A 21992-nucleotide genomic window follows, 5' to 3' on the forward strand; every position below is an offset into this window, starting at 1 on the left:
AGCCTCCTCAGGAGAGCCCGCAGCAGCAGCCGCAAAATGGGAGTGCGGGGGGCAGAGAGAGGAGAGCCTGGTCCAGGGGCAGCCGGGGTGGGGGGGACCAGGTGGGGGTCCCCGGGCCGGTGGGAGTTCTCTGCTGCTAAAGATGCTGAGAAAGGAAAGGAGAAAGGAAAAAGGAAATAAACTAGAGTTGGAAGGCACTAGGGAGGTGGAGGAAGGAAAAGGGGAGGAGGAAGAGGAGGAGGGAGAGAAGGGGGAGTGGGAGGCTGGTGAGGAGGGATGTAGCCCATCGCCAGGCGAGCTGGAAGGTGGGAAGGCAGAGGACCGGCTCCGAGGGAGGTTATAAAAGGCAGGAGCGGGTCGCTGAGCGAAGGGGAGGGCGACAGGGACCTGCCCGCCTCCGCGCAGCCCCGCCGGGACCCGGGCACGCTCCTTTGCTCGAAGCCCCGAGGATTTTACCCCCGACGGCAGAAGGAGCCCAGCGGGAGTGGGGACCGCTGCCAGCCATGCCCCGGGGAGCTGGGCACGGTGGGAGCTAAGGATGGTGCCCAGCCTGCATCCTGCCCTCCTCCTCCTCCTCCTTCTGCAGGTAAGATGCTTCTAAGTCCTCTTCTCCCAGAAGGGCCCTTCTGCCTTCCTCCCCATCACTGCTCCGCACCCTGCACCGCTCCTTTTCTCCACAATGACTTTTCCATTTCTTTGAATGAAGGGAAAAGTAAAAAGGAGAAACAGCTACACAAAGAGCCCTCGGGGGAATTCCTCCAGTCGACCTCGGCAAGAGCTCACGGTGCCCAAAAACTGTTGGGGAGGGGGTTGGAGTCAGTGAAAGGATCATTCAAGGGAGGGGGACCTGCAGCCAGGTCCTCCCGATTGTAGCCCAGCTCTCCCAGCAGCAGCCCGCCTCACACCTCCCAGTGAAACCAGCTGCCACCAGTTTCCCTTAGGCTGCAGGGAGGGGGTGGCTGCTCTGGGGGTGTGATGGACGGGGACAGCACAAATGCAATGTTTAATTGTACCCCCCTTCACTGATTTTCTAAGGAAACCTCCCCTTTTCCCCACACCTGCAAAGCATGCGACTTTCGCCTCTAAAATTGCTTGCTGTGGAGCTGTAGCCACTGCTAATTTTGCAGCTCTGCACAAAATGCAAATGCTTTGTCAGAAGCAATATTCCTCCTCCCCAAGGGCTCATTGAGAAAGGAAACGTTCCCAGCCCAAAGCATGTTTAAATCACAAACCTTGGGGAAACAAGGAGATGGAAAGGTTTCCAGTGAAATCCTGAATATTTTTTTTAACAAACCTGGGTCGGCAGTTAAACAAAATGATCAGGGTTTTGATTAAACCTCTGTGTCAGAGGGTTAAAAGAAAAAATTTGCCTGGTTCTCTGCAAAATGCTGTCTCAGTGGCCCAGTTGTGACTGCAGAGTTACAGAGGCAGAAAAAGCGGAGGGTCAGCGCTCCCCATCAGCACCGTTGCGGTTCATACCCCGCGGGTTGGTTTCTTGCCGTGCATCGTGGTGGTAAGAGCAGGGAGGAGTACATAGCTGCACCTTTGGGACAGGAAACTTCTCACCTAAGCAATGAGAAGAGCTGACACGCGCCTGGTGACCTCCTTGCCAAGTTGGTGTTGCTTTTAAAAGCTCCTGTTCAGAGCAGCTGCTTTGTCCTGTAACTGCACATCCCTAATGCTGTTTTATAAGGACTCTTCTGCAGTTATATTCAGGTTTTGTTTGACTCTGATGAGAGAAGTGATGGTGAGAAAGAGCAGGACCTCTTCCCCCCAGCCCAAGTCCTCCTTGGCCAGTGTATGGGGACACCCTTGGCAAAGCTGCAGCCCCAGTGCAATAGGGGCAGGGTCTGAGATGGGGACAGCCAAGCAAGAATGACAGCTCCCAAGAGCTACTGTGTGAGCAAGAATTGGTCAGAAAAAAAGCTCAAAGGGACTGAGACACAGCTCCCGTTCTCTGCTAAACCTCCTCAGGCTGAAGTTTCCCTAGCCATCCTTACATGTTCCCTAAGGGTGGTCTCCGTGTGAGGACAGGGGGCCGAATCTTTAAAAACCTTCTGGAGTTTGAGAGCAAAACCAGCCCTGGGCTGGGACCAGGAGGAATTCACAAAAATCAGCCCAAGCAAAGAGAAATCTCTGCTAGCCAACTCTAAAAAAGAAACACCCAGTCTACAAAACACCCCCTTGCAATCAAACCATCTTTTTTTTCTTAAAAACACATGCATTCAAACTTCAGACCCTTTTCCAGCACAATCCCAAGCCTCTCCTGGGGGCAGCGTGGGCTAAAAGGCAATGAAACTCTGCCTCAAGTGAGCGTGCCCCTGCAGCCACGCGCACCCAAAGCAGTGTCCAGCCTGCGAGCGCAGAGACCCGCAGCAGTCTGTCTCCAACGGGGAGCTTGGCGGGGGTGAATCTCCCCTGCTTGGGCAGATTTTGCAGCCTGCAGACCCCTGGGCTGGCACAGCTAAGGTACTGGCCAGCAGCTCCAGTTTAGCATCGATTTGTCCACCTTGCCTTTCTGGGTAGACATCGCTTGGGGGGGTCAGACAAATAGACCAGGAGACAAGCAGCCAAACTTGCTGCGAAATGCTCTCTGGCACCCTGCAAGTCATTTAAACAAATTAGACAAGTGATTGAAAAAGAAACAGTTCACCTGCAGCTTTGTCAGAAACTGATGACATTTCTGGGGCTGATAAAACTGTTTGCAAAAACATTTTATGAAAAAAAAGGAGTTTGATGCTGGGGGTGGGGTGGTTTCCCCTCTCCGTTGATCAGCTCCAGCAGCGATAAGCCCAAAAACCAGCCCCCTACCCCTTCGCTGCTTAAATCCCTGCATAAGACAAGGAGCTGCAGCAGCAGGATACGCTGACCCGGAGGATCTCTTCCAGTCCTCGCTTTCCTTAAAAGCTGGAGTTGATTCAGTGTGTATGAAATCATCCCCGTGGTTTCGCATCTCTGGTGAAGAAGTGAATGGAAATGGCACAGCCTGTTCCCAGAATAGCTGCTCTGCTGCCACAGGATGAACACACAGAAATACGATGAGAATAGCCTGCACAGTCAGTGCAACCCTGCCCTGAAATACAGCTCTGCTCCCCAGAAATCCTGCGCGGGGCTGGCCCAGGAGTTTGTTGTGAGCGACAAGCTCAGGCTGAGGTCCGAGTCTGCAGCACTTAGAGAGGCTGCATCTGTGGTTTTATCTCGGAGAACAGTATTTGGACCCAAAGGAAAGCACAAATCGTTAGCATGGGGTTCCCTCAACAAACAGAGCCCAGGAGCCGTTGTCCAACACTCGAGAGCTGTCACTCACAAGCGGGTGGCTTTTTCTGAAGATGATATGACATACCCAGAGGCCCATCTGCTGTTTTTCCTTTTTTCCCTAACTGTATTTTGAGCTAATAGAAGAGACTCTTCTCCTCTGCAGTGTCCTGCTTTAGCGATGTGTCACCACCCAGAAGCAATCGCCTCCATTCAGATGGCAGAGGGCAAAGGGTGTTGGTCTTTTGCAGATCATAGTTCCTCTTCCACCCTGAAATCCTGTGCTGTTCGCCCTGAAAAGGCAATGGCAGATGCAGCTTTGGTGGGGCCAAGCTTTCCCTTGCTGTGAATGCAGGGAAACTGAAGGAAAAATATAGGTGAATTAAATGGTGGATGTTCAGCCCAGGGTATGACCGTAAAAAGGTGGAGGAGGGGGTTTGGGGCAGCTGAGATGTGCATCTTAGGAGGCAGCTGGGGAAAATAAATCTCAAACCCCAAAATGAAAACATCTGTGAATGCGCACGGGTCACATGTGTACAATCTGCAGGAGAGTTCAACACAACCACCTTAGAAAAACCGCCCTCCCCTGTGCTTGTGTCCATCACACCAACTCTTCTTCAGCAGCCTTTGCTCTGGCAAATCCGGATGCCACAGGAGCTGTTTTGACTCACGCAGTGCCCCCTTCCCCAGCTTGCTTGTGCCTTTACCTTCCAACAGCCAAATGCCTTTATTCTTTTTTTCACCTGTCTCCAAAAATCTGTGTGCCTTTTGATAGATAAATGAAGTCAGAATTATTTATGGCAAGCAACAGAGACCAGAGCTTAATCCAGGAAAACCCTTAATTGCTCATAAATCAGGTTTTATAGGGCATTCATTTAGCCCTGATTGATATTCTTTTGTTAGGATCTGCATCCAGCACACTCAGAGAGAGACTCCAAACAGAATAAATACTCACACCAAAGCCTCTGTCTACACACAACAGGCACTGGCCCTCTGATACGGCTAAATTCATAAATTCACAGATTTTGATGCCAGATGGAGGCATTCTCACTGCCTGCTCTTCCCTCCCAGAAACATCAGCCACAGAAAATCCCCCCGCAGTTCTCGCTTTGAGCCTCGCTCCACTGCCTGTGCTTTGCCTTCATGCCTTGATGCTGGCAGGGCTTCTGATCTGGCTTTGCACGAAAGCAAGTGAAGGAGCCACGGGGGGTTAGTTGGCAGAGCGGGGGTCTCGGAGAAACCTTGAGCTCAGGGGGTGGCAAAGGAGGTCACTGTCAGGGCTAAGGCAGGGGGTGGTAGAGGAGGTCCTTCATGGGCCAGATGCTCCCTGGGGGTTTCATTGGACTGGGGATGGGACTTCTCCAGATGAGGTGGTAAGAAGCTCACCAGCTGCAGAAGGTGGTGCCTGGAAGTCAGAGGAGTCAAAGGCAAAGGGATCCCCTTGAAGGCAGGGGACAGGGAGGGCTGGGCAGCACGGGCCAGAGGCTCCCTGGCCACCTCCGAGCTTATTTGAGGGGCAGCTCTTTTGGTCAGGCTTTTCAAGGCGACCTCCAGCCTATGGCTGTGGTGTTGGCAGGACGTGCTGCTTTGTGCCCTCCCTTCCCGCGCCGCTGATGTTGCTCTGCCATCCGAGGTTGGCATTCAAGCTCTTTTAGCATTCACTGTATTTAACACCCAAAGTCTGGCACATTTTTCTGCAGGCTCAGGGCCAAGAGCAGGCTCGATCCCAGCCTAATACCCCAGGGAATCTCAGCGAAGGTCCAGGGCAGAGGCTGCGCTCAGCCCTTCACCTGTCCATGTGTCCCAGGAGGTCTTTCTTCTTCCACATTGAGCATCTCAGGGGACAGCAACCCCAGCCAAGCTGGGGAGCAGAACCAAGGGGTGAGAAAGGTCCCTACAGCAAGGACGACTGCAGGGTGGCTGGTGTTGACCACCCCTCCTGGGGGAGTCTCAGTGGCCATCACCATCCAGCGGTCCCGCTGACCTCTCCGGCTTTGTGCAAAGCCACTGGCTCACACTGCTTCATCCTGCTAATCTCTCCGCTCTCCAATTACAGCCCTGTTGGCAGTGGAAAACCCAAGCCTCATCTTAGATTGCTAATTAGGCTACGAGCCATCTATCTCGCTGCTCAGAGCTGTCAGCCCTTCCTGCCACGCAGATCTGATCTTGTTTGAGGCAATAAGATATCAAGGGGGGACAAGCCTGTCTCTGGGTAGTGTGGGGCGGGGGGGGTTGATGTTTGACTCGGATGTGAATATATTAATTAATATCTGTGGATTGCTTTGGAGAGGGAAAGCACTGCAGGGGAACATTAAATCCTAATTGTTATTAATTGAATTTTGCTGCTAGGTCAGCAGCATGTCACAGAGACTGACGCCGTGCATGTGTGTGATTTTGCTGCTCGCACCCCTAGCAGCAGCGAGACCCCCAGCCTCCTCGTGCCGAGGAGCTGAAACTGTCTCAGCCAGCCGTGCTGCACCTCCCAGCCCAGGGGATCTGCCACCCTGTGCCCCTCACGGTCGCAGGGAATGGCTCCGAAAAACCCAGTGACACTGCATCAGGACACGGCCAGTGGGTCCAGATAGGAGCGATCTGCTCCACTTGGTGCAGCACAGCCTGAGCGACCTCAGCAACTCAGTGCCTCAGTTTCCCTTCTGGGACAGCCTTGACGGGGGGGGGGGGGACACACACCGACTGCAGCTGGTGCTTGCCGTGTGTGGGATGTAGTAAATGTTGAAGCAGCGTCAGGTCCTGGTGTCTCGGCCGCACAGCGAGTACTGGTGGGGCCGGCTGATCCCACTGCAGGAAATGTGGGGGCGAAAGGAAGGAGCGTGCTGCTCCACGAGCTCCGAGGTTAACCCAGCGCCATCGGCGTCTGCTGCGATGCCTCCCTCTGTGTAAAACGGAGATGCTAGCAGAGCCTGGAAGGATGCTGGCAGGGTGCTGAGGCAACGGCAGGGAGCCATTGGTGGCTTTTGATGGAGAAGCTGCTGCCAGCGTGGGGCCTCATAAGGCCCATGCAGCTCCCAGCAGAACCATCATCCCCACGGGACCAGTTCCCCAGGCTGACTGGGACCTCTGTGCAAAGCGGCTGCTTCTAGAAAAGCAGATTGCATTTCTTTCCTCGTGCAGGTGAATGCTCAGCTGAAGCTCTCCAGGATTTTGGCAGTCTGAGGGAGGTCGTGGAGGTGTTCTTCAATGCAGAGCATCGTTTGCTGTAGCCTGTGTCAAAGCAGGGCTGGGAGGGCAGAGAGACACGGCCCCTCTCTGGCCCGAGCACGACCCACCACCGTTCCGGGGCTGTTGAGGCATGCTGGGCTCCAGCCCGGCCAGGCTGGGACCCGCTGGGCGCCATGTGGCAGCTTACGGCAGCGATGCTCTGGCAGGCTTCAAGGACGGAGCTTTGACCTATTCTCTCTCCAAAGCCACGGGAGGGATTAAAGTAACCCGCAAAGGGCAAAACAGACAAGACCTCGACCATCAGGGTACCAGATCAGGATGCTTTTGGCTTATGCAAATCCACCTGGAGTGGCCACTTTCCCCACCTTATCCTCCTCGAGCTGGGGCTGATGGGAGTGGGAAAAAACCTCTGCCTCTGTCGAGAGCATCAGCCACACTGCAGTGAGACAAGACTCTGAGCCTGGTAAAAAAGCTGTTAGGGTTTGTTGTGTTTGGGGGAACCTTTTTTTCCTTTCTTTCTTCCTTCTGTAGTGGTTTCAGCTCATTAACAAAGCCTGCAAAGAGCCAGAGACTGCACTCCATCCATACCCCCCTCTAGCTGTAGCTTGGGCCATGCTGCTGCTCAGTGCCAAGACCTCTCCCTGTGTCTGGAAGCCAAACAGGCACTGCCAGGCTGAAGCAGGCTGCGATTAGGAGAAACACATCCAGTTAACACTTGAGAGCCTGTTCAGGGAGGCAAACTATCCCAGCCCATTTTGGGAGAAACCCTTTTGTCCCAGTTACCCATGCAAAGAGCCGTCAGGTCCGGTGGGCACCAGCTGCAGGCATCAAAGCAGAGAGGAGCCAAGCCCACTACACCCTGCTCACCCCACATCTGGAGTTTGTGTGGTCTCAGCTTTCGGCAAAGACACCAGGGAGGTGCCCGGCTCCTGCACGACCATCATGGCAGGAGCCCCGTGCAGCGCCCGCGCTTGGGGCAGGGCTTTGCTGCCGGATCCCCTGTGCCATCTGGAGCAGTCATAACAAGAAAGCTATTCTCAGCTCCATTTATACGTCTGCCTGACATCTCTCTTGCTGTCAAAACCAGCTTCCCAAGGCAGTAAATAGTTGTTTGGAAAAGAGCAAGTGGGTGCTGAGCTTGTCTCTGTGTCTGAATAAATCTTGCTAATGCTTTGGTAAGGCGCAGGGCTTGCTGGGTGTGTCAGCAAGAGAAGCCAGTGTTTACAGGATTAAAAGGGCAAGAGGAGGACTGTGTCCTCCCTGCTCCCTACCCAGAGCAGTTCTGAAGGTAAATGTCTCTCGGGAAGGCAGATCCAGCACTAGGGACGAGCCTGGCCGGTGCGGAAGGTGGAGGTGGGTGTTCATCGTATTGGCTCAGCACAGGACGGCGTCCAAGCCCACTGCCCCTGGGAGCTGGGAGCTTGCCTGCAAGTAGAGAGGCTGCAGCTTTTCCTGCCTCCAGGCTCAGGTTTGAGTTTTCCAAGGGATCCGCATGTGCTTGAGTTTTGGAGCACGGCTCTGCCATTCAATCAGTCAGCAGCAAACTTTTCTCCAAGGGGTTTGGTCAGTCCTTGCAGCGCAGGCTTGGGGTGAGGGAAGCAGAGTTCAGCCTCATCCGCTGTTGGCACTGGTCCCCTGAGCAGAGGGGATCAGCCCATGTCACCACGACACCCATCTCTGAGCCAGAGGAGAAAGTGGGCAGCTGCTCTGGTTGAAATCTGTGTGTTTTGCAAAACAGCAGGTCCCCTCCTTCCCCCGTCTGCCTCCCTAGGGAGCCTTGGGTCTAACAGCACCGTCCCTCTGCTGTCTTCCACTTGCTATTGCCTTCCTGGGTTTTAGTTTCCCCAGACTCCTGCAAAGGCACAATAATTCAGTAGTAGCTCTTCCAAAATAACTCCCAATGCAGAAGGAATCAACAGTTTTCATTCCAGCAGAGCTGCAGAGGCACCCGGGAGCTGCTCTGGAGGAGGGATGGGACAGATCCTGGTCAATGCTTCCCAGTGCAATGGGAATGGCAGTGTTTGCAGCCAAGACTTTCTCCTGAAAAAAGGCTTTAGCCAGACCCAGCTGACTGTGGATCAGATCTCCTTAAGATGTGTATTAACATCTTCCCACTGACAGCTTACAAGACTATGATTTTAATAAGGTATTGAAAATCTGAGCGTGGTATCAGGCTCATCATGTTTCCCCTGTCTGCTCTCAGGATGTAAAGATGCTAAAACTCAAAGTGAGGATTAAATTGCTAAACAGCAGAAGCTCTGTGGCCTGGCAGGGGCTGTGCAGGGCTGCAGTACGGTTTGCTGAGGGGGATATTTGGGGCAGAAGAGCAGGGGCGGGTGGGAAACAGAGCAGAGAGCATCAGTCCCACAGCCCCAGGATGGATAAGCTCAGGTCCTCCGGGCTGAGAAACCTGTCCTGCAAATGGGTACATGTCCATCGTGCAGCTTTGGGGGTTGCATCCACCAAGGCATGGCAAGCTCAGACCTGACCCACCTACTGTGGGGTCCAAGAAGGGACTGGGGGCCGGGGAAGTGGCATGTGGCACCTATAGCCCTGTCTGTGGTCTGCTCTCTCCCCGTGCAGGCGTTTCTCCTCTGGGAGAGCCCGGTTGCAGCATCCATACAAGAGCAGTACTGCGAGAGCCTGCCGCCTGCCACCAACCACACAGGTGAGTGTCATGCGTCCCCTGCCCAGCCTGGCCATCCCCAGGGGACCCCGGCGGTAGGGATGGCTGGAAGAGGGGGTAGGGGGGTGTTGTTAGGCTGATCTGCAGCTGCCCAGCTCCTTTTCGGGGGGAGGTGGGATGTGCTGAGCCTGACTTGCAGACCCATGTTGGCTGCTGCAGCAGCCTCTTTGCAGGGTGACAGTTGAGACAGGTAGGAGATGCAGAGGTCAGGAGAGCTGAAAATACAGATAATAAATGTCTGTTGAGCCAGGCTCAAGGAGGAGGTGGGCAAATAGATGTCTGCTCGGCCCCAGCTGCCGTGCTGCCCATTATCTGCCATCCCCAGGGACCTCAGGACCTTTGTCCACTATGGCCCCTCCCCCCGCAATCCCCCTGCCCGGAGGTGACAACTGGAGGTTGTGACTTTTTGCAGAGAGCACGTCACCAGTGTAGCGTGGCCACCGTGCACTCAGGGCTTGGTCACCCTCCATCCCCCAGCACTCCTAGATGTGTGCCATTGAGCACTTTGGGAGCCACAAGCCACCAGAAGCTTCTGGGATGTGGCCATGGCCAGGGCCGGCTCAGCTGAGCTGGGTGAGACCAGCAGGGTCATGGGCAGCACACTCCTACTCAACACCCATGCATGGGTTTGCATCCAGCTGGGTCAGGTCCAAGACACGTTTATGCCAAAACTGGCTTTTAACCTATATTCAAGCTGTGACTTCAATGTCACCTCATCAGTGACAGGTCTGGTTCAGTGACAGATTTTGGGGGAGGAAAGATGGCTGAGGGAGAGGAGAGGAGCTCACGGGGACAAGGCGAAAAGTCCTCCCCAGCTCAGGGATGCTGCAGAGTTCATTTTCCCACGACTGAATGAAGACTGGAGCAGGCACCAAGCAACTGCCCAGCTTGCCCTGGTCCCTGCTGCTCAGAGCAGCTCTCTCCATCACGGTGATGTATGGCCTTGGAGGCCCGGCGCTGATGGATGGTTGCCCACCACCCGGCTCCCATTAACATCAGCATTAAAAACTTCTTCTTAGAAAGCACAGCTTGGCACCAGCTGATTCAGTGCCTGGCCAAGCCCATGCCACCGTGGCCCTGCAAGGAGCATCCCCAGAGCACCTCCATCCCAAGAAATGGAGGCAGAAACCCGGGAAAGACCAAGGCTGCCAGTGGGAATGGAAATGTCTGTATGTCTCTGGCCTGGACACAGTGTGGACAAGAAACCTGGGCATCACTTGTGCTTTGTTCCCTGAAGGTTTCATCACTCTGCTTGGCAGGGTGGTTGTCCCTGGCCATGTTAGGCTGTGATAAATGGTATTTGTTTTCTTCTCACTCCCCTTGCCTGGTGCAACACGTGTCCAGCTCTGTGGGCTCTGACCCACAAAAGCACCAGCCAAGCACCGCAGGGCACTCTTGTGATGCATGGACCAGCTGGTGGCATGACTCAGGGCAGCAGACAGGTCCCTGAGCCTCCTCGTGCCCAGCTCATGGCCTTTGCCACCCACTGCTGGAACCTCCTGAGCCCCGGGCAGAGGGCAGAAAGTGGGGTGAATTTCTGCCATGGCTTTAGTGATGGATGTGCCCTGCAATCGCCACCACCCTCAAGAAGTAGGTGCTGTTTTCTGCAAGGATTGGGCTTTGCTCAGTAGGGATTTATTAGCATGAATCCAAGCAGGACTTAGTGCACCTCAGTGCCCATCACCCTGGGACAAGGCAGCAAACATGTCAGGCTTCAAATTTGAAAAATCTCCAGTGCCTCCACGCATCCGACCTGTCATCCCTGAGTAACTCATTAATTTGGGACGGGGCTGGCGCATGTGAGAGCCGCTTCCAGCTCAGGGAGGGAGCTTAGAACAAGAGATGGAGATTAATCTAATTATCTTATGTATGCTGCTTGGTGAGTGGAGCTCAGCGCCGGCCCTCATCCTTGGGGTCCATTTAAGCACTGCCTGATTCAGGCAGCGATTCCCAGGGAGCAATATTGACAAAACTCGAAACTTTGTTTTGAGGCTATTTAACATGAAGAGTTGTTAGGATGACGCTAATGAGAATTGCAGCGAGGCCATGAGAATTAATTTGTTAGTGTCTGCATAACCCTTGGGAAATGGCACATGCCAGCAACACGAGCCCATCAGTCCTCCAGCACGCGGCTCGGCAGGGCATCTGCTGGATGTACAGAGGGGCCCTGCCTCGTGTGTGCAGCACCCCTCCTCCAAAAAATAGCCCAGCATGGGCTCTTCTCCTCCCTCGGGTCACCAGTCTCTTCATTATTTAATCTCAAACTTTTTAATGAAGATGCTTGTCTGGGCAGTGATATCGCCAGGGTGCCAGTGCTCTCCAAGGCACATGTGCTGAGCTGGAAAGGTCTCTGCTCACAGCAGTGTGGTGGAGACAGACCCGGGGTGATGTTCACTGGGCTCATGGAGTGCAGGCATCGTGAGCAAACCCTCACCCTGGGAAGCAGAGCAGCCGAGCCCTGCGGACCTTCCTTGTCTCGCCCTCTTATCGACTTTGATTTCCCCATCTTTCCTTAAGCACACTGTCCCCAGTGCAGGGCAATGTCCCTCGGCATTCACCTTGTCCAGGCTCCCTGCACGGGTGTAATGGCCCAACCTGATATTTTAGGTATGTCTCAGAAGTACCTGTTGGTGGGCCCCTGATCCTGGCAGGTGCTGGGATACGTGTACATCCACAACACAGGCTGGCTGCTCCAGCAGAAAAGCTGCTTTCCTCAGGAGCAATTAGCATTTTCTCCTTCAGTCAGAAATTGTATCAGGCTGGACTTAAGGTCAATGTGGAGCATTAGGGAAGTCAGGTCAGCTGCACCCCCAAACACCTGGAAGCCAAGAAATTCCCAGATTAGGCTTGAAAAGGAACGCAGCAAGGATTGGCATCCCTTGTCCAGGGTGGAAATGTGCCTGTCCCAAGGGCTCCCAGCCTGCAGATTGTCTCGGACCGTGAATTTGGCCTCCTGATGATTTCAGCTCCCCGGAGTCTGTGTGCAGCTGCTTCTCGCCTCGCCGTGCCACGAAGCCTGTCGGGGAGGGACAAGGTCATTTCACCCATCTGGGCAAAGCATCCCGCTGCAGCTGCAGGAGCGCTTCCCATCGTGTCACGTCCCTGGGGAAGGAAGGGGGAATCCGAGCAGATGGGAAAGTCTCTTCCTGATTAACAGATGAGGCTTTTCCAAAGCATCCCAGAAGAAAGCACTCAAGGGGAGGGAGCTTGGAGTGCTCACATGGTTGTTTTGCCCTTCGTAGCATTCAAGCTTGGATCAGTTCAAAGAATTGGCACCCAACTGCTAATAGACCTGGCTGGTCCTGGCTGCATGATTCACTCCTTTAAGCTGTTAAACTGTTTTCACAATAAATTGTTATCCTCAGTCCTCTGTCTGTGCTCAGGAGAGAGAGGGGAGCACAGCTGATTTCTTCCCGGGAAAGAAATGTTTCCTGCCACTGCAAGTTCACCTAAAGCAAAAGAAAATGACACCAAAGCTAGGCAGAGCTGAATAGAAATGTCTTTATTTTAACTGGAGGCTTTTTCAAAGAGGGGAATGGAGCGTAGCTTTGCCTTTAAATAAAACAAATCAAGTTATTCCAGATATAGCAAAAGCCTGTGGCTGGGAAGCACAAGAGAGCAGTGAGTGATGAGAGCATTTCCTTCACGGGCACTTTATCAGACAGGTCTGGAAACACGTTTCACAGCGGGTGACAGTTTGACCAAAAGACTTTCCACCTGCTCCAGCTCAGCTCCCCGAACTGCTGACGCTGCTCCAGCAGTCCTATCTCCTGCCACTGCTGTTTCATTCACTCACTGACCCCCCTGGGGAGACACTCGAATTTAAATTCATAAAGGTCAAATTAACAACATCAGCGCCTCTCTTCCCTTCAGCCTTGCTGGCATCTGTCCCAACAAGGCAGAAATACTAATAAAGGACCTGAGCAGGGGCTAAAGAGGAAGCAGTGAGTCCTGGCAGGGACATAGCACCAAGGGAGAGGTGATACAGGAGCAGGTTTGGGAACTGAAAAATTTGAACTCATCTGTATGGAAAAATCATGATGTTTTAAGTGTATATTTGTATCAATAAAGCCATTCTGCTACATCATCTAGGAAACAGGGATGTCAACAGAAACTTACTTATATGCGTAGATTTTAGTGTAATGGAGGAGGGAAGAAGGTGATGAGATTTTCTGGTAGGAAACAGTGTCCTGGCACATCTCAGCATGAGCAGCAGCTACAGCAGTTAAACTGCACTTTGGACTGGATGCAGTCAAATCATTGCCAGCTATTCTGTTTTATTGTAGCCAAACTAGAAGTCTCCGTTAGGAAAACACTGCCAGCGAGGGATTATGCTTCTTTGCTCACCTACAAGCAAAGCCCAGGCGATGCCAGGGGATAAACCACTTGCTGCTACTCTTGGTAACAACACAACTCCAACCACTCTACGGGTCATATCAGGGGAGCAAGATATGCCCCAGACCCAACCCACTATATTATACATTCTAATAAATATATATGCTCCACATAAGCTGTATGTAGATCAGTCTTAAGTGATGACATTGAGCAGATGCATCAAATACCAATGGCAGAAGCTAGGTTTGATGCCTCCTATTTATTCTTCTCAAGGATAGCAGCAGTGACCCAAGGGGACAGTCAATGATGGTGAATAGCAACAAGCCAAAAATTTATTACAAAGACACTTTGCTATCGTAACACTTAGTTAGCCTGTGTGATTATTTTACATTGTGGACCATGAAACTTGAGCACTTGGGAGGACTGCTGAGGATTTTTGTAAGGACTGGACTCTTACAAAGATAAATAGAAACATCCAATGCCACCAAAAGCAGTGCTGGAGGTACTACGTGATCAAGGATCTAAGTATTTCGAGACAACCACAGTTACTCCCAGCCATAATGAGTACCCAGCCTTGACTCAGAGGGAAGGCAAGCAGCTCCATCACCCCAATTTCAACTCCATATTAACATAAATTGCGCCCCAGTGCCATTTCCCTCAATGTCTCAGGGTGCTATGTAGGCATTTGGCACCTGGATGGCTCCACATCTGGGATTGTGCCACCCCTCCTTGGCACGTCAGCATCTTGAAATAAGATCATCCCCCCAAAGGCCCTTGCTTTGGGCCAGTAAGGTGTGAAATGGCTCCTTCTGCTCCACTAACATGATGGAGCTGCTCGAGAGGGATAAACAACCTTTTGCATGCTGGCTACAGTGAGTATATTTTGATTAGATGTGGAGATGAAGCCCTGATTACCAAATGCAAATGCTGCAGCAGGGACACCCTTGAGGAGCCAGAGGCTTCAGCCTGCTTGAGAGGCAGCAGCAGCAACGCAGTCACTGAGGACATCAGGGATGGACAGAGATAATTGTGGTTGAGTAAGAGCTCAGGACTGGTAGAGGTATGAGCTAACACTGTTCAGCTATTACTCAGCCTCTTGAGACACCTTAGATAAATAACCCCATCACTCCCAACCATGGGAATGAGCCTGTGATTCAGATTTCCACCATCTCTCCTGGCTCCTTTGCATTAGACAAGAGGAGAGAAGCTTTGCCCTTCAAGCAGCCATAGTGTTGCTGGGAGCACAGCAGCAAACTGGGATGCTGCATTGGTGCAAAGCTTTGCCTGGTGTGAGATGAGAACGTGTTTAGTGGCACAGTTATGCCAGCAGAACCTTTGCTTTGCTCCTTTTCATACCATCCTAGCAATAGTTTGATGGTGCAATAACACTTCAGACCTCCTGACGTCAGCTCAAGACCACCATGGCCACACGTCTGGTGGTATTGACCCAGGATAAACATGCTCCATCCTCTTTAAATTTATGAAAAATCTTTGGCAGATCAGGTGGGACTGGAGAGCTTTACCCTGCCGGGCTTCCCATGGCTGCGTAGCTTTCACTTGGAGCCATCTCAAGGATCTCTGTGAGTGGTGGGAGGAGGCTGGAGAAGGATGTTTTACATAAGCAAAGAGGAGGGATATTGCTATAGTTATCCTGAGATAGTTATTGTTATATAGTTGTCCCAGTGTAAGTCCCCGGACAGGCACGTTTTTTCTTCAGAAGAAAGGAAAAGCTTTATATTGCTTCAAAGCAGCACCATCAGAACGAAAGAGGGTGAGAAGGATTTGAGTGACTTCCCCTGTGCCACATTCCCTGTCATCAAGCAGGATCAGCTCCTTCCTACCCCAAATGCTGTGTTTCTGTGTGGAAGGGAGACAAATCGGGGGGATTGGGTGCAGGTAGGAAATTTGTTGACCTTTCTTGCTGTAAAAACTGCAAAGACCAAAGCTGTGTCTGTGCATCCAAGGGTGCTGAGAAAGCTGGAGCAGACATCTGCAGAACCTGGGAGAATAATCCCCCTGCAAATATGGGTGGACCACAAAGCAGATATGAAAGCATTTAGCACTGATACATAAAATTTCCATGCTAAACAGTGCTCTAAATGCTAGGAGCTGTGTGCTGCTGGGGAGCAGCTGGAGCAGACGGACGTGCTGGGCAAACGGGACATCGCAGCCCTCACGGCACTCTTTGCTGTTTTACTTAACCCTTCCCCAGCAGGAGATTTTTTTCTTCCCTATAAGCTGGAGAGAGCAGGAAGAGCAGCATCTACTTTCTGCAGCTTTTCTTCATCAAGCATTTCTCAGCAGGAGCCCGGGAAAAATATTACAGCCACCCACTAGATTAGAAACTGGTCGGACAGACCTCAAAACGCTGCCTATAGCAGTGCTGGGGCAAAGCCTGCTGTGCACAGGGTGAAGTCCCAGGAGCCTCCTAAAGCCTGGCTGAGCCTGACCTCTGCTCACTGACTGCAGCCCCCAAGCCCGAATCTCACCCCACCCCAAACCACAACCCCAACCCACGGGACGAGGAGGTGACTGAGGTCCTGCTGATGCTGCTCCACCTTCACCCCGCATCCCTGCCATGGTGGGACTGCAAGACCCATCCTCTCAGTTACTCATTTGGTACGTGGCCACAGTGCCTTAATGCGTGTGCCAAACAGCATTAAATCGACTGCTTTGGAGAAATGATGAGATATTAAATCCAAACTTGAGCAGATGTGTAACAGAACAATGCCACCTTTGTCTGACCATATAATTTCCATGAATCTGTCTGTACCTTTGCTGCCAGTCTCCAGCTCTGCTAACTTTTAGTTACGGAGTCTGCCTGCTTGTCCTCCCTGAGCAGTCTGCATCTCTGCCTCAGCACAGCCCCTGGGGTGTAGGAGGGAAACTGAGGCATGAGGGGATGGGGAGAAAAAGGAGTTTGTGCTCAGCCCCACTGGTCACAGGGAGGGTTTTCAAAGACTGCATGAGCTGCTCTGGGCATTGGCACTGTGCAAGCCCTGTTTTCCTATGCTGGGTTATTCCAAGCGAAGATTTTCCTATTCCAGACATTGACGCGGCTTCTTACCAGGGTGGATTCCCAGGTGCCTAACAGGGAGAGCACTTGCAATTTAACTTTGTCCTTAGCTGAAGCAATTACCAGTTGTCTTTTCTCTATTTGGATGAATATTATCATAAAATTTTAAAAAGGGACTTCATTATTGGTGACCCTCTATTTCTCAGTCAGATTTGGGTCAAAACAACTAAGGGGCTCAACAAATGCTAATGGATGCAGACAAGCACAAACACGCACACTACATGTGATGAAATGCCCCTTGTTTCCTAAGAAATACCGGCTTAAAACAGTTAACTTAAAGTGAAGGTTGCCGCAGCAACCATACACATTAGCAAAGCTAAAAGCAAAGGTCATCGTTAAAATTAATTTCTCACTACAAGCTATGGAAGGCAGAAGGTAACGCTCACCACGCTCTGATGCTTCCCCAGCTCACACGCTTGGAAGTTTTTTCCCCTTGCAAAGGTGTCTGAAGAAAACCCTCCTTTTCTTTGCACTGAAAATTTACTCTGAGAACATCCCAGGAAACCAAGAAGCCAATTTTTCAGCTAATCAATGAAAACAAATATTCCCCCATGAAAACTTTCATTGTATTAATAATAAAATATTCTGCTTTTTTGCTTGGTCGCTCTTTAGCCGGCTCTACCCCTAGGGAGTCTCAGGAAAGGCATTCAAATAACAGCCGTTGAGTCTGGGTGGAGAGGAGACGCTGTGTTCTCGCACCCAGGGAGCTGCGGATCAGGGTGGTTTGCCTTAGGAAACGGCAATGCCTGTCCCTGCGCTGGCAGCACCAACATCTCTGGTACCCAGGAGTGGTTCATGCTGAACTCTGCACCTTCCAGGGTCTGCTGCCCATCCATCTGCTACCTATCAAGGATTGTATTATATGGATATTACAGCCGTTGTGCTTCCTACCTTGCTTTGAGATGTAGCTAGGACATATTTAGCTACACTACGTGTTGTTCTAAATATACACAAATTACACATAAAAAAGCCTGCAATCTGGCCTACCTAATGCCTACGTTAGCACACTTGTGTAGCTGGGAAAAGCACACAAATCCTGCTTGAAATCTGAAATAGCAGCAGCAGACTTGGAGCTTTCTTCCCAGGAAAGGCTGGAAGAGACCAATAGTATCAGCTAGGAAGGAGATCTTGCAGCCAGGAGGTGTGAAAGGGTTGGAGGCGCTCCGAGGAGCATCCCATCAGCACCGGGCTGGAATCACTACCAGGAAAGGGAAAATCTGGCTTATTGCTGGCTGATGAGGGGCGGGATGTCAAAGTCACAGTTGAAGAAGGGAGCAGGGCTAAACGACCATAGACAGGGAACCCCAAGTAGACTTGGGAAGCTGGGTAAGCAAATCAGGCTTGTGCCAGAACTGGGCTTAACCCAGGTGCTCAAACAGGACCAGGGTGACAGTAATGGCCAGGATAAATCAACCAGCCCTTGAGGAATCTTAGCACAGACCCCATTTGGTGTCTACCACAAGGGTCTTCTGGGAACTGAGCTTGCTGGTGACCCACCAGCTCAGCCAGGACTACAGCCCCAGCTGTCCAGGCAAACCTTGACCCTTCAACAGGCTGGAGTTGGCCCACGGTGGCCCAGAAACCTCCATTAACTCTCTACACTTCTTCCCCACAGGTCCCCAGTGCAACGCCTCAGTGGATCTGATCGGCACGTGTTGGCCCCGGAGCGCAGTGGGACAGTTGGTGGCTCGCCCCTGCCCCGAATATTTCTATGGCGTGCGGTACAACACCACGAGTAAGATGAGCAGCAACCGGTGGGGTTGCGGTGGGTGAGGGGTGGGGGAGTTCAGAGAGCCGTGTGCATCTGGGGCTGTTGGGTCATGCGTGACAATACATCTCCAGGTACAGAGCTCTTTGGGGGGGCTCTGTGCAATCCATCAACCAAAAAAACAAAAAAGCCCGCATATCCCAGATTTCAGGGAGGGTGGTTTCACAGCAGCAGCTTTATAAGCAGGTCCTCCTGGATGTGTCCCAGTGAAGAAGGAAAGGACAGATGGTCCCATCTTGGGGACAGGGGAAGAGGAGAGAGCCTGTCCTGCTATTAGACTTGGCACAGAGGTCTGCAACTCCCAGCTGAGCAAGGACTGGGGAACCTTGCAGCGGCACGGATGACTGCATTTTCACTGCCGATGACATGCTGGGAGCAGGGAAGAAGTGAAGGCACTAAAAAAGTGCCCAAAGCCGTTTCTAGCACATGGTTGAGTTTCTGACCACTCAAGTGCTGCTTTTGATGAAAGAAACATCTTGCTTCCCACAGAAAACATCAATTTTTCCATCCCACACCTTTTCGCAGCAGTGGAAGATCGCATACATACGGCTCCTGCTTTGTGGTGCTTCTCATGCTGTTGCAGGAATCCCTTTGTATTAATCTATACTTGTGCCTGCCCAAGAGCCATCTCCATCCCTGTCCCATCCCATCGCCCTGATGAGGCTCACGGTCTCTCCTGTTAACAGCAGATGCCCAGCATCGCCCTAATGCTGATGCTAATCGGAGGCTACTCGGGGCTGTCATGGCCGTTCCTTCTCAACTAGCCTTGCCGCTCACGGTCCTTGCTGGGAGGTGAAGAAGTCTCGTAATGCAGGAAGAGAAGTGAAAACTTCATGCTGCCATTGCAGCAGTGCTCACAGGATGGCACGTGATCCCTCGAGCCAACGGCGCAGAGGAGGGGAACAGGACAGTCGAACTTGTGCTGCTTCCACCACGTCTCGGTGGTGAGAGGCATCGGGGTCCCCGAGTGCCAAGGGGAAGAGCTGGTGCAGACCCAAAGCTTTTGAGTGGGTCTGAAATGTCCCAAGGATATTGGTTCTGCAATCACAACCAGCATCTCAGCTGGCTTCAAAGCAAAAGATGCTACTGGCTTGATGCTAGTGACCCCTGCATTAGTGTCATCAGGTCATATCTTTGTGCCCATCGTCATGCACCGTTCACCCTTCAACGTGCACCCTCTCTTTCAGATAACGGCTACAGGGAGTGCCTCGCTAACGGGAGCTGGGCAGCACGCGTCAACTATTCCCAGTGCCAGGAGATCCTCAGCGAAGAGGTAGGACCTTGGTAGTCCCTTGGCCAGGATTCTGGCAGGAGGGTGAGGGACAGACAATGGAGTTTTGAAGGGCAACAGCATCCAGGTCAGGAATGGCCCAAGGGAGCTGTGGGCTGGGCATGCAGCATATAAGACCCCCTTCTTGATTTGCATTTTCATTCCCTGCCAAAAATAAAGCCATACCTGTTTCCTTCCCTGTTAATAATCCAAGAGGCTTTGCAGCATGAGGTCTTCTGGCCCCAGGGCCACTGGGTGCAGATCAGCATGCCCACCAGCACCATTGCCCTCCTCCAGCTCCCTCCTGACACAAGCACTCAGTGCAAACCTCATTCCTCCCCACTGGCGATGAAATAAAGAAGAGGTTTAGGAAGCTGAAAGGGATAAAAAAAAATGGGGACCAAGAATTACAAGGCCCTGAATAGGTCAAGCCACTCCTCGAAGCAGAAGAGAAGAGATGCAGGCTGTTCATTTGCAGCTGATACCCCCTCTGGTATTTAAGATGCTGATATCTCTTGCCAGGAGCGGTTTTCTCACTCAGTTAATTGCTAATTCACGGGTTGGATGAGTGCCTAACAGCAGGAGCGATCAATTAATTTAATTATCACTCACACCTTCCCCAGATCCCCTGCTCCCTCTTCCCAAATTCATCCCAGTCTCTCAGCTGCCCCCAGGGCAACAGGGAATGAACAGAGACATCAGATGTCACATTGCCAGCAAGCTCCGCTTAATTACTGCTGGATTTCCCCAGACGATGAGTTGGGGATGTCCTAGCGCTGCGCAGGGTTGATGAAGGGGCAGCAACCATGAGCCCTGACATGGGTAGGATATGAAATGCCTGAGCCCTTTGCAGGGCCAGATTGGTGCCTCTCCCATCCACATTAGCCCCATCCAACCACCCATGTCCCCTTCCAGCTCCATCTCCAATGTCCTGCACCAGGTGGGCTCCAGTTCCTTTCTGAAAAAGGACCCAAAATTTGCAGTGCAGCTCTCAGAGGTGATGTGGTGGAGGAGGTGGGTTTGTGGTGGTACCCAGGGCTGCTGCTGATCCCCTCCCCATCTTCCCCCTCCTAGAAGAAGAGCAAGCTGCACTACCACATTGCCGTCATCATCAACTACCTGGGGCACTGTGTCTCGCTGGGGGCCCTCCTCGTCGCCTTTGTGCTCTTCATGCGCCTGCGGTGAGTGACCTGACTCACTGCTGTGCTCCTGCCGGGAGATGAGCCCAGGGAGGTCACCCCACATTCCTCGGGCTGGGGACAGACCCAGTCCCTGTGTTATGCCATATCCTCCCCCATGGGCACTGCTCCCCATTCTGGAGGGATCGTGCTTATCTCAGGGTTAATTTCCTCCTGCATTTTTAAAGCAGTGGGTTATGGAGGCAGAGGGTCCTCCTCAGTGCCTTCCACCACCTGGCCTTGGTCCTGCCCACCTCACCCAGGACGTGGCCCCAGCAGCTCACCCTTGGGGTCCCAACAAAGACATTCAGCTCCACAAACAGCCCTGTCCCCCAGCCCACACATTGCCAGCCCCCGCCACCCACCACACTCTGATGGTCCCTGGTCCCCTCTTCTCCAGGAGCATCCGGTGTCTGAGGAACATCATCCACTGGAACCTGATCACAGCCTTCATCCTACGCAATGCCACGTGGTTCGTGGTGCAGCTCACGATGAACCCGGAGGTGCATGAGAGCAACGTGGTAGGTGCAGCTATGTCAGGCAGCTGGCCTGAGCCCGGCCCGAGCATCTGGGGTATGTTGGGAGCTTGAGGATCCTAGATATGAGGCCACAAAAACAGCTTGAGGGGTGAAATACGGCTGCCTGGTGGACAACCCAGGCTTATGAGAAACATGGGTTCAATTGCTCTGCTGGGTTCTGTGTTGCTCCGTACCTCAGTTTCACCACTGCAACACAGAGCTCTGCTCTTCACCCTCCATGTCTCCTTATCAGGTCTGGTGCCGCTTGGTCACTGCTGCCTACAATTACTTCCACGTCACCAACTTCTTCTGGATGTTCGGTGAAGGCTGCTACCTGCACACAGCCATCGTGCTCACCTACTCCACGGACAAGCTCCGCAAGTGGATGTTCATCTGCATCGGCTGGTGTAAGCGCCAGGATTTCCCCTTCACTCACCTGGTACCCATGACTTTAGTGATGGGTGATGCCCACCTCTACCCTCTGCTCCAGCTCTTCTTGTGCATCCAAATAGCTGCAAAATGTCTGCCAGGAGCAGGAGGATGGGTTTTGCATGCCTATATCAGCTCACCCGGTGGTTTAACCTGTGTGAGAAAATTGCTGTTGGAGCAGAATTTGGCTGCAGCATTGCACCCCTGAGACTCATCTATGTGTTCATCTGCAGGTATCCCCTTTCCCATCATCGTCGCCTGGGCCATCGGGAAGCTGTACTATGACAATGAGAAGTG

General features: G+C 52.5%; 1 protein-coding gene across 1 annotated transcript in view; it reads left to right on the forward strand.

The window, feature by feature from the left end:
- Positions 1-273: 273 nt before the first annotated feature.
- The window catches only part of CRHR1 (corticotropin releasing hormone receptor 1), a 30069-nt gene continuing 8350 nt past the window's right edge, over positions 274-21992 (forward strand). Inside the window, exons 1-8 of the mRNA XM_009944740.2 lie at positions 274-586; positions 9019-9103; positions 18148-18267; positions 19488-19573; positions 20645-20751; positions 21149-21269; positions 21520-21673; positions 21929-21989. Coding sequence (XP_009943042.2) covers positions 539-586; positions 9019-9103; positions 18148-18267; positions 19488-19573; positions 20645-20751; positions 21149-21269; positions 21520-21673; positions 21929-21989 — 782 coding nt within the window. The 5' untranslated portion in view covers positions 274-538. The remainder of the gene's footprint in view (positions 587-9018; positions 9104-18147; positions 18268-19487; positions 19574-20644; positions 20752-21148; positions 21270-21519; positions 21674-21928; positions 21990-21992) is intronic.

This window comes from Opisthocomus hoazin, chromosome 26, assembly GCF_030867145.1.
Source record: "Opisthocomus hoazin isolate bOpiHoa1 chromosome 26, bOpiHoa1.hap1, whole genome shotgun sequence".
Lineage (NCBI taxonomy): Eukaryota > Metazoa > Chordata > Aves > Opisthocomiformes > Opisthocomidae > Opisthocomus > Opisthocomus hoazin.